The 13,382-nt window shown below is 37.2% G+C and overlaps 1 protein-coding gene across 1 annotated transcript; it reads left to right on the forward strand.

The window, feature by feature from the left end:
• The first annotated feature begins 312 nt into the window (after positions 1-312).
• LOC107584407 (mitogen-activated protein kinase kinase kinase 8-like) lies at positions 313-7,486 on the forward strand. The gene is made up of 7 exons (XM_016271008.1): positions 313-642; positions 857-1,027; positions 2,533-2,794; positions 3,787-3,893; positions 5,517-5,669; positions 6,673-6,919; positions 6,998-7,486. Exons 1-7 carry the CDS (start codon positions 322-324, stop codon positions 7,120-7,122), a joined length of 1,386 nt encoding a protein of 461 aa, XP_016126494.1. The 5' UTR covers positions 313-321; the 3' UTR covers positions 7,123-7,486.
• The last annotated feature ends 5,896 nt before the right edge of the window (positions 7,487-13,382 follow it).

Consider the following 13,382-nt stretch of genomic DNA (forward strand, 5'->3'; position numbering starts at 1 on the left):
TGTGTGTGTATTTAAATTGGGGGTCTGTCAAAACAGACAGTGAGTTTATACTTTAGGACCTTGAAAATATCTTCAAGTTTCAATGTAAAAGTTTTAGCTGCCATTTGTTTTGAAGAAGAAAGCCCATCTTGGGGTTTCCCACCCCTGAAAACCACCCCTCATTTGCAGGCAAAATAGAGCAAGCAAGCACATCAGGAAACATGCCTGACCACACCGTGAACATACATATGCGTGCAAAGCAAATGTATGCATGCACTAAATTACTTTAGTTAATGTTCTGTTTCTAATGATCAAACATTCTGTTGTAGGATTCAATCAAGGATGGAGTACGAGAATGAAAATGCTGGTATAGAACTGTTTCTCGCTCACATGAACATTGAAGACTTCATCCAAGAGGCAGAGAATTTCTACTGTGTTGGCGAGGAGGTGGAAGCAGGAGTTTCATTTGAAGAAAGTTTCTCGCAAGAAGACATGGATGAGATTGTGGAGACGCCACAGGATTTAATCTCACATGTGCAAAATCCTGGAAAGGTCCGTTACGGGACTGCATCCGACCTCCTGGACTTTGTAAATACGGTTTCAAACACCCCGTCCTCCTCTCTATTGGAGGTGGGTGAAGAAATGGGGGTCCTGCTAAACAAGGTAAGTTCTATAGGGGGTTATTTTGATGACATAACAGATGCATAACATATACAGTAACAGTTGCAATGTACAGTTCAGTATTAAAGCATTATGTAAGTGAATTAATTGTTTAAACTGTGAGATTGTTGGCTCAATCAAAGCAACTCATATGATAAGTAAAGGTTGCAAGTTGTCATAGCCTTACTCTCATGAACACCCTGATTTGTTCCTGCAGACAGACATGGTCATTAAGGAGGGGCATTATCGCATTGACTTGGACGTCCTTCTGTTTCCTTGGAAACTAACCTACAAGCCCCAAGGCCCTGGACACGTTCCCAAAGGCTCATTTGGGAAGGTCCATCTGGCTCAGGACACCAAAACTCGGAAGAGAATGGCATGCAAACTAGTAAGTCCGGGAATCCAGAGAATGTTATTTTTCAGGAATCTCGACTTTTTTCTTTTTTGGCGAAGGTAGTTGTTTTCACTCCACTAGGAGGTTATAATGGACACTGACTTCCCTTCTGGGAATCTGTGTTCTGAAGCGAAAACACAGCTTGTTCAAAGTACTATGTTGAAAACAATTTAATAAGCAGAAAAAGAAGGATTTTAAACATGAAGTCAGTCATTGTCAGTCAGTCACAAACATATACTTTTCACATGAAAATACAAGACAGAAGACATGTGATACTGCATGATTTATTCTTGTGATGATCTTATGCACCAGCATGTGAGGCCACAAGGCTTTATGTACAGTGGAAAAATAAAGACTCTGAAAAAAGAGAAACGCTTCTTGTAGAAACTGTAGCAGCAATAAGAGAATATTTTGAAATGAGGAAGAGCGCTTTTGGGAAATAACCCAATTCCCTTAAAATGTTTAGAGGGTCAGCGTGCAGCATGCAGTGTTTGAACAGAAACTGAGAATGGCTCTAACGCACACAGGAAGCTGACAGGAACGCCCCCGTGGAAACATGCAGCCCACAGAGACAGTGTCTCAACTGTGTGGCAGAGTGCAGATGTCTAGAGGGAGAAGACATTTCAGACTTGTGGTCAATTTAACAGGTTGTTGCTGACTTGTACAAAAATATTTACCATGTCATTGTGGCCTAACGTTTTGATCAAATACTTAGTGATAAAGGTGGTCAATGTCCAGTATAATCGAGTAATATAACTGTAGTTTGATACAGCATTACTTGGTGACTTTGTGAGTCATTGAATCATCAAATTAACCGATTTGTTAAAAAACACAAATTCATTTGGGAGGTTAACAAGCAACTGTCTTAATAAGTGAGTCATTACATAATTCATGTAATGGTTTCTTTCAAAAGCAGGGATTCATTCAGAAACGCCGGTCCATGTGTGTTTCTTGGAGACGCATGATGAAGTTCCAAACGTAGGTTAGGGAGGAGCCAAATCATTAAGTCCTGTCAATCATCTTTATGAGCCTACTGTATATAATTATAAATATAAATGTAAAATTTGCTAAAAAAATATGCATTATCCATTGACAGAGATGTTGGTAGATTTTGGAAATACTGTTAATCGTTCAAGTGGGCATGAATATAATAAACAACCAAAACAGAAAATATATAATAAGCCTGGTGTATATATAAATTCTTAACTACTAATAATTCAGTACTTTGGAAATCAGTGTGGCAGTGTGATTCTAGTAATTAATATTGTGAAAGTATATGGGGAAATGTGCAGATCATAGATAGGCAGAATGTACATATTTTACAGTGTTGGTTCTACCTTCTCTAAGCCATCTGCATTTAGTCTTTCTTTTCAAATTATTTGCATATATGAATGCTTAAATAGCATCTATGCATATAAGTATAATGAGCAAGCTCATTTTTGGTGCACTTCCAAAATGTCCTAAATGAAATTTATAAGTTGGGTGTACTTTCTCTCCAGATTCCTGTGGAACATTTCAAGCCTGCAGACGTGGAAATCCAAGCCCGGTTCCGTCACGAGAACATAGCAGAGCTGTATGGGGCATTGATGTGGGAGCAGACGGTGCATTTGTTCATGGAAGCCGGTGAAGGGGGCTCAGTTCTGGAGAAGCTGGATAGCTGTGGTCCAATGAGAGAGTTCGAGATCATTTGGGTCTCTCAGCAGGTTCTGCGAGGCCTGGAGTACTTGCACTCTCACAAGATCATACACCACGACATCAAACGTAAGAGCTTTGGATTGCATCATAAAGGATTTTTTTTCCTGAAATATCTCTGCAATTTCCTGCCAAACTGATTGTTTATGACCACTTTACCTCAGCTGCTCTGAACTGAATGTTCAAAACACATTTCAAAAGAAGGGTCAAAAGCAGTTCAGTGCTTTTTTCTTTGCAAACCACAGACACACCAAACCACTGTTATTTCCCCCCTAAATGCAACAGAGGTGCTCTGTAGGTAAATCAGATAATAACTGTGTGGTCAAGGAAGGTATTTCGCTTATTTGACGGAACTTAAAATGAGGCCATCAAGAGGAAGCAGCGATGTTAAATGATTGACAGAGAATCGGCCACAGGCTAGAGAAGTGTTTTTAGTTTATGCCCAACAAAGATGAGGAACACAACATAATTTAATATGGTAGGGTTGTGGCCAACAACATTCTGCTGCCGTTTAGTCATACGCAGGAGCCAATCAGCGCTGCAGCTCATGACTTCTCAAGCGGCTGGAATTTCCAGTCAGGAGAGCGAGAGCAGGAAGAGACAGACGTGATTACACAAATGTATTACTTTCAAGGGCTTATTCAACAGGCAACCCATCTAGTGTTTTCAAATTTCAGTAAGACTGAGAGAGTAACGTGAAATGAGTGACCAATCATAGTAGTCTGCTTTGTGGTTTTGAGGACTGGCTTTTTTACATTTGGCTTGGAGAGGAAACATGTTATTTCAAGCAGTGTGAAATATGGAGGGAAAGCAAGAAAAGGGGGTTTTGAGACTTCTGATGATCTGTTCATCAACTATTCAAGCCACCCCATGAGTAATGACCTTACTCCACTTCCGGAAAACAACACCTCGCTGCATTAGTCTCGCTATGGAGCACAAACAAGAACTGAACCACCTATATTTTGCAGAAGTTACTGTAACTTCTCAAATATTACTACACACCTCTGAATGTTGTCGTTTTTTTTTTTTAGCTTACCTAAATTTCATTTTTGTCCTTGCAGCCAGTAATATTGTGCTGATGTCCGCAAAAGCCGTGCTGGTGGACTTTGGGCTTACAGTACAGATGAAGGATGATGTATATGTTCCTCGGGACTTACGTGGCACTGAGGTGAGTATGTTTGAGGTCACTTTGCACGCTTACATTTTTCCATATTTGGTCAGCCGCTGTGTTGTGACTAAAAATTTATTTAGTCTATATTGAGATACAATGCGGAATTTGTCAGTTCCTGTTTGTGCTGATGGCAGATGTGCTTTAGAAAGTCATAAATATGCATTGTCTTATGTACATTTGTTAAAATATTTAAATGGTGATTCTGAAAGGAGATCTGAAAAGCCAGAAGGCACGTGCGCGCACATCCCCCCCAGCTGACATTCTGTTCCCTAGCAAACTCTGGGAAAGGCCCAAAAGGACACATGCACATTAGCTGCCTCAGTGTTGACCTTTTGCCCCACTTGGAAAGTCCAGCATGCCTTGTTGACCAGCACTGAAGATTCCCCACAAAGAAAAATAAAGTTGTTTACTGTATGGCAGTACAGTAAGCAGTAGTGTTGGGCGATACGGTCATTTTTCAAATCATCATATCGCCAGTCCGTGAGATCGCCAATGGACGATATTATCTTGCATGGGTGGGTGGGTTCAAGAGAGAGACTCTCTGTACAATTTGGTGTTTTAAACCGCAAGAGAGAGGGAGCCTATGGAAGCACCACGAATCTAAATAATATACTTTCAAACATACTGATAAACTAACATGTTAAATACAAAAATATTTAAGACAGCTAGTTCATATATATTCAGACACAACAGTCATACATCGCTAGCACCGCACGTCCTGTGACAAGTTTGTCGCAACGACTGGTCTGCAAAATCAGTCAATGGTGAAAATCAAAAGTAGATTTATTTTAAGGACAGTTTAACAGTTTAACCCTAAATATTGGACATAAACGAACACGTTAAATATAAAGTATTTAAAACAAGTAAGTTAATATATTTGGAGTAAATTTAAATGAAACAGATAGCCTACATCAGTCATACAGCGCTCCGGACCGCGCGGCCCATGATGAGCCCGGCACACCACCACAGAAACAAGAATGAGATGCGTTCTAACCTATGGTTCTAACGTAACTGTGGCATTAAACTCAATTAGTGAGGGCTCGGTAAAAATAGTGCACATATATAGGCCGTTTAGATTACTTGTTAAAGTGCAATGAAATACCTTATATCAGCAGACGATATGTGTCTGTGTTTGTGGTTGGAGACTCCTTCACCGGCTGCAGGCTACGTGTGTGTGTGTGTGTGTGTACAGTGTTGTACATTCAGTACAGTGCTGAATGAAAAAGCGGGGCAATTTGATAATAATAGCCGAATTATAATGGGCCACCTAATGATAATAATAATAATAATACATTAATAGGAGAATGAGCCTAATATCGTTTTAGACATCTGCTATCGTCGATACACGATACTATCGTCTATCGGCACAACCCTAGTGAGCAGCTCACCAGATGTGCACTAGATCATTTGCCTATTACATCAGAAGTTGTTTTTCATATTTGCCTATTACATCAGAAGTTGTTTTTCATATTTATATTATTCAGAGTGACTGAACAGTAGAAAGCAGCCAATCCAGTCCAGTATTCATTGCACAAAACTGAATAAAAACAAGTTGCTGCAAATTCTGTTGAAAGCCTCTTCATATGTGAATTCTGAGCTTATTGTTTTTTTTCTGTACAGATGTATATGAGTCCAGAGTTGGTTTTATGTCGCGGACACAACACCAAGACTGACATCTACAGTCTGGGAACCACAATCATACACATGCTGAGTGGAAGCCCTCCATGGGTTAGGAGATATCCCAGAACAGCCTACCCCTCATACCTTTACATAGTGAGTGTGCTTATATGATATGATCAAAATGCATTGAACTGCTTGCTCTTTTAATTGTATTTTGTTTGTATGTAATTTACAGCAACAGTATAGGGGGAGTCCCTGAATGTGGCAAAACCTGAAACTGACTATATACATTAACCACAGAGCAAAACACATAAATGCCATGCAGGCTGATGTCATAACTTCATGACATAAGGGCCTCTATTAGCACAGCATGTCTCATGCTGATTCTGTATAATTTTAATAATAACAATTATAATAAGTCTGTATAATTTATTTATTTAATTAAAAACATTTTTTAGCTTTTGCTCATTTAGTTTTTTATTTATTTGTTTAATTTAAACCACTGAAAATTATGGTACTTCTGTACCATTTTAATAATTATTAATAATCGCTTATAATATTATTTATAGCCTTTTGAAATTTTAGGTTTTCTTTTTCCATTTAAACTTCTGTAAAGAAAAGGATGCTAATTCTGTATAATTGTAGTAATAATAATAACAATTTTGTATAATATTTTTTATAGTCTTTTTTTCTTTATTAGTTCTTTAAATGTTTCTCTTTATTATTTTTCCTTTTCTTTTTTTCTCTTTAAACCGCTATATATTGCAAAGGATGCTAATTTTGTAATCATTCGCTAAACATATTTTTATATCAAATTTTTTGTTGTTGTTTGTTTTAGACACTATAAAGCAAAGGATCACAAGATCTAAATCAAAACAAAAAAACTAATATCAGCAGTTTAAGCTTCCCCTGTGTTGCAGATTAGTTTGCATGTTTAATTTTAAGAGTTGCCCATGTAATGGAAACAGACAGCTGGCTCTATACAAAATGATTTTTGTGTTCAACATTTGTACTGCAGCCCAACTGGTTTCAGTTCCCTTTTCACACACTACAGTTCCTTTTCATGTAAATGAATGTAAATTCATGTGTCTCTTTGCATGTGGCTGCTTGTGAATGCCCCTGTGCCACCATTGATTTTCATAATCTCTGTTTGCAGATCCACAAACAGGCTCCTCCTCTGGAGGACATACCTGAAAGCTGTAGCCCCGCGATGCGGAGGCTCCTGGAGCATGCACTCGAAAGGGTCCCTGCACGGAGGAGCTCTGCCACAGAATTACTAAACGAGGAGGCCCTCCATCCTTCTCGGGAAGACCAGCCGCGCTGTTGGAGTCTGGATTCTGCACTGGAGGAAGGCACACATCCACTGCTGCGACAGCACAGTCAGCTTTCAGACAGCACCCAAGGTACGTCATACAACACACACACACCATGTCAAATTCACTTAATTGCATGCTTGAAACCCTTTACTCTTCTATTTTCAGATTCTTCCTTGTACACTGAGGATTCTGGGCACTCGAAGAAAAAAGGATCCCTCTATGTAGATCTGGGTGCCTTGGCTGGCTACTACAATCTGGTTAGAGGGCCACCATCTAGTGAATATGGCTAATTAAGGTGGATTTTTGCTGAGGACCAGTGGGGTGCTTGTATCAGAATTGCATAGATAGATCATTTCCGTGGAGCTGAATTAATCCACAAGATGATTCAGAATATACTGTATGGTGTCCTAAATGAGGACAGTCTACACTGATTGGACATGAGCTGTCCAATTAGAGATGGACTTCTTGAAGAGAAGATAGACTTGTGGTTTTTATTGTTTCATGAACAGTTTGTGAGGTGTGGTTTTGTTAATGCAGTTCCTTGTCTGTGTTTTGAGAGCATGAATATATCATATGTATATGAAATACATACTAGGGATGCACCAGTATTGAAATCTGGCCAATATAGAAAAGCCTATAATTATTTTTCTGTTATAGATGATAAAAATAAATGGCTGATTTTACAATCAAACACTATTTTGTTAAAAAAAAACTTTTATTTAGGCATCACGACATTATAATATACAGTATGAAAATGCCTATTCATTTTGAGACTTGCTAAAAGCCACATTCAATAGTGATTTAAAATGATTCGTGTTTTTATAAATAAACTTTAAGCAAGCTATAGAGAATGCTAAAGGTAATCGAAATGCAAAAAAATAAAAAAAAATGTGCATGAACAATTACAAATCTTAATATTGACTGTGCATCCCTATAATACAGACTAATATTTTGTCATATATATAATTGCAGATCACTGTAGCTGTGCTAGGTGTATTGATTATGTATTCCATATATGATCACATAAGGGGCAGGCCCTAATGAGAGTAAATCTGTGCTTTGAAATATGCAGAAATATTCATGAAAATGATTAATATTATACTATATTATCATTGCTTAATGTTTTTATTTTCTGATTTTTGACCATTGCAGTGCTATGTATGTTAACAACATATGTATCTCCAGTGAACTACAAAGGCAGGCCTGTGTTATCGGAAACTATATGCGTTCTGACCTACATTTGTTGTTGTTGTTTTTTGTGGAATATTATTCATAATATGTGTGAGCCTATTGAATTTGAATATTTGACCACTGACATTAGCCTGTCTGTGCCCTTTAGTAACTCATTTCAGTAAATATTTTCAGTTTAATGTTTTTGATAAAATTATTATTAATGTATATTTGCAATCCCCATGTGAGTGCCATGTCTTTAAATAGCTTTACCTGAGATCCCCTGATAATACAATCATTGTAAAAATAAGAGTTGCCAAAAAGCACACTACTTTTTTTTCCTCACAGGAAGTGTATTCAGATGATACGGAAAATAATCTCAGGGTTTTATTCCCATGGAATGTGTTTTTGTTGAGTAGTTGCAATGCAAGACAATGAAATGTGCACTCAGACAAAAAATTTAATCGATCCTCCAGATAAACCTAATGTTTTTAATTAATACAAATTGACTCAATAACATGTTGTGACACCAAAGCAATTTAGTTGTCTGTACATTTGTATGAAAGCTCCAGTCTGCATATTCTTGTCCAAAAATGAAAAATATTGCACATATTAGCTTATTATTTGTATTTGCTAAAATCAGCATATTAGCAGCCTTTCATGCGTTGATACATCGAATAAATATGTAAAGCCAATATGCTGTCAATTTTGTTTTTATTTGATGACTATTTTATCAGAATTTATAATCTAAGGTTGTGCTTTCAGATAACAAAGGTAAAAAAAACCTTTGTCTGTTTCAATCAATAAACAGTTCTTCAGAAGTTTCTTAGTCATTCTGGAAAGACCAGCGAGTCTGATTGTGATAATGATAGTATCACCTAAGATGAAAACTGACCTCTGTATTTACAGTACTTGGGGGAAATTATAAAATAAATAAATGTAGTAAAAAAAGATGAGTAATGTGTGATTCATCACTTAGAAAAGCATTACACGTGTGGTGGAAGTGTTGAGACCACATTTATAAAGCCAACAGTATCAAGCATACTGTAAAATAAAAATGCAAAATTTGATCGATGATGAAGATAACTAGGCTTATGCCATTAAGTGGGTAAGTTCAAACTCTTTTAGGGGACTGAAAATTTAGTGTGCAGTAAAGGTCAGGAAATGATTTACGCAATGACTTTCAGTACGGAAAACATAAAGGTGTTCTGGGGTTTCTGAGTAAAAAAGTTTTATATTTAAATTATTTTAAGAGGCAATGCACAACCATTTCCATGACACAACGAATCAGAAATTATGAATCAAAATAGGCTTATTTACTGATTGAAAGAAATCAGTATATTTAATTTTTTTTTCCACATATACTAACATGTAAGTAGCTTGAGACTGTGTGGAGACCAGATTATGTGAGACACAATGCTTCACTGGAGTGGCTGCAGTTGCTGCTGAGCTTCAATAAAGTTGAAATCACCACACTTCACAAGAAGCATCGCAATCACACATGCATAACTATTTCCACGTAGTGACACTGCATTGAAAAGTGTCATTTCTTGAGAAAAAGAGAGCATGGTCAGCAGAGCTCAAATGAGGAAGTGGGTTTCCCCCTGCAGATAGGTTCTGCCTTTGAAGTGAAAGGTGGAGGGGGTGAGACAGAGACTGTATTCCCTGACCTTTATAATGCAATGACAGATTAAAATTTACAGTAAAGGGACAAAAATTTCTACATTGTGTCAAAGATGTCACTCAAAATAATCACTTATCTACATCCAAACGCCCATGCATACCAACATATTTGCTTGTTTGTTTTTCTTGTTTATCAAGATGAGGGCACTTTGTTGACTTGCATTGATTCATACCAAACTAATAATATTTTCTGTCCGTCCGCTAACCCTAAACCTCACAGAGGGCTTTTTTGCAGTAGACTAACATTAAGGTATTATTTAACTCTATAAAGCCCGGATCATATTTGCCTGTATAAGCCAGACACGGACACACAGACACACACACAGACACACACACACACACATACACACACACACACACACATTCTAAAACCTCTAAATTATGAACATTATCAAAATGTTGCTAAAGAAGAACATTTCCTGCCCCACAATAACACTACAGAGCTTTGATCATAAAATTTTATACATTTAAATACATCTAAGACATTATTTGGAGATATAGAGTGACAAGAGGATTTATATTACAAGCAGTGGTGGAAAGAGTACTGAAAATTTGTACTCAAGTGCAAGTACTGTTACATTGCTGAAATAATACTCAATTACAAATAAAAGTACTGGTGTCAAAACATGTAAAAGTACAAAGTACTCCGAGTACTAGGTTACTAGTTACGGTAACACTTTACTTGAAGGGGTGTGCATAAGACTGACATGACACCTTCATAATCATGACATGACACATGTCATGAATATGAAGGTTTTATGCATGTCTGCGATATTTAATGAATTACCCAAAATATTCATTCATATCAAAGATCTATGTGGATAATAGCTACTTTGAACAAAACCCACTTTTATCTTATTGACAAAGTATGCGAATTAGAGGTCATGATACAGGAATTTCTAACTTCAATACCTTGAAAAATATCAGTATCAAAGTACCCGTGAACCGGAAGTTGCAACTGACTTCAGTGTTGTGATGTATTTCCAAGTGAAACGGAATATTGAATAAAGGGTGGGGTTTTATTGTGGTGCACCTCCACTCCCCCTCTTGCTCATAACAGATTCACGGTTGGATAGGAGTGGTTAAGAATAGGCTTGTTTGAGATGTGCCTCGCCTCGCCTGAACTGTAGGCGAGAGTAGGCGGCTGCAGTGAGGGGAGGAGTGAAATAAGCGCAGTCAGACGGACAGTTCCAAAAGGGTCTGGCTGCACTCTCAGACTTGCACTCTCAGACACTTGCACTTCCGCTAGCGACGTCACTTGCAGTCTTTATTTATTTTTATTTTTTTCGATTTATTTATTCTTTTTGTTTGAATGCTCAAGATTTTACAACAGTAGCCAGGTGGTGAAGACAAGACAAAAGAAACTAAATTACGACGTCACTTGCAATCGACACAAATCGTGCGTGTTGCCAATGGAGACAAGACGCAGTGGTGGTCATTAAACGATTAAAACTAATTTTGCACTGTAACGTACAGGGTCCTGCAAGCCATCTGTAGGAGAAAAAGACAAGACCCGCAAATCCGTGGCCACAGAACAGCAGAATATGAACGCAATGCACAAAGTCTCTCGTTAAGCGTTTTCCTCCTGTAGAAAAACATAAACATGGCTTAATGTATTAAGATGCTATTAAAATATCAAATTCAATATACAGTTTATTAATATAATGAATATGTATATAGTATGTTCCTCCCACACCACAAAAACGTGGCATAATATGGCATAATGGACTAAAAAAGTAATCAATAAATAGAACAAAATAAAAAAATAAAAAAGACTGCAAGTGACTTCGCTAGCGGAAGCGCAAGTGTCTGAGAGTGCAAGTCTGAGAGTGCAAGTCTGAGAATGCACGTCTGAGAGTCAATCGCAAGTCTGCAGCCAGACCCTTCTCAACAGTTCTGCCCTCTCGAAGTGGAACAGATACCTACGAGATCAAAGGCAGATATCGCGTTATTCTCACTCACATGCTGTGTTGCTAATAAACATGATGATTTCAGTTCTGTTGCTTTTATATGAATATAAATATGATGAACAAGACACTTAAAGTGCTTGCTATTTAATTCCATACGAAAGGTGTATTTATTATCCATTTTTATTTTAATACAAACATGTATTTTAGATTTTTATAGAAATATGACAACAATCACATCTTACACAGAGATCGCACTGTCATGGTGTTTGGGAACATTCATGCATAATCACATTAAAAAAAAACATTTTAGAAGAGAACGCAGCATCACAGTTGTCTGTGTCGTCAGTCAGTCGTTTCCCATCATGCTTTTGATCAGCGCAGTCGGTGGAGAGCAACAAAGCTCGGCTGCACAATCCGACACAGCCGCTTCGCTATGGGATTACAATTCTGCCACAATTCGAACTGAATACAAGATTAATAGTAGCTAAGATTATTGTCGTTTGGAATTGGTAAAATGTGCTTGGAAAAATATATAATCAGAATATCAACTTAGCATAATAATTACGCATGCACTGTATTTTTCCTCTTCTGCTGTCGAGGTAATGCAAGAAATGCTGTGATTGGTTGTCAAGGCAGCCAATCAGAATTTAGCAGCCTTCTCTGATTGGTTGGAATTATGGCATATTGAAACGCTGAGGTGTGTTGAGCAAGCGAGCCGTTTATGGCAAGCCGTTTTCCAAGCTGCTTCTCTCTCTTCGACAGAGAGTTTGACACGCATCCGCTTCCTGTTAATTACAGACTGTGAATGGAGCTGCTGTTTGACCCATGTACTTAACCTACACGCATGTAAATAATTATGGCAAGCCGTTTTAGCATTAAATACTTGCTATACTAGTCATAATTTAGTTTTGACTAGTCAAAATTCCAATTCCAGATATCTATTCTGCAATTTTGACTCGTCGTAATTGGAATTAAGATATCTACAATGTGATTATGACTAGTCACTATATACTATAAAAAGTACAAGTAGGCCTACCCGAAAAAACTACTTAATCACAACTGATTATAAGCTATCAGAATTTCATTTTACTTTTTGGCCAAAATAATAAATATCAGCAACTGCACCAGATTATTATTTTTGCTTAGTTTGGACCGATTAATTTTGTCTAAAATTATCATTATTATATGAATTTACGTATTACGTAAGTATAATGTGTTATGTTTATATCAGTATATTACTATTTTGCATAAATTACATTTTAATATTTTACCTGGTGAGATTTCATGAACCAAGCTCAATTGTTTATTTTATTGAGAGAAAAAATAAATAAATTAAAAAATACAGACAGAAAGAAAAAATGAAGCATTGAAATAAATATGTATTCATTCATTCATTCATTGGAAGCACAAAATGTCTGAACATGCTCAAAAATAAGAGATCTCTTTGTACAGCTGCTTTGGAGCAACATGAATATAGCAAAAAGTCCTATATAAGAACAAAAAACTAGCCTGAGGTTTATTTGGTGTGTGCATTTTTAATTTCACATATTCTATATTATATGTGTATTATATTGACCTATAGGTCTTTGTTCATCAGCTCTAAGCGTTCTTTCAGGATTTGAATCCCCTCAGTTCACTAATGCATTACATTTTACATCCCTCCAGCTTGACACGGAGCAGAGCGGTACCACGGTGGTCTTAGAAACACAAGCTAACAGTGAACTGGGTTTCCTCCATACGTATTGACTTAAGCTTATGAGACATTACAGGACTTCAATCCATCCACT

Source organism: Sinocyclocheilus grahami, unplaced genomic scaffold, assembly GCF_001515645.1.
Source record: "Sinocyclocheilus grahami isolate Dianchi unplaced genomic scaffold, SAMN03320097.WGS_v1.1 scaffold59.1, whole genome shotgun sequence".
Lineage (NCBI taxonomy): Eukaryota > Metazoa > Chordata > Actinopteri > Cypriniformes > Cyprinidae > Sinocyclocheilus > Sinocyclocheilus grahami.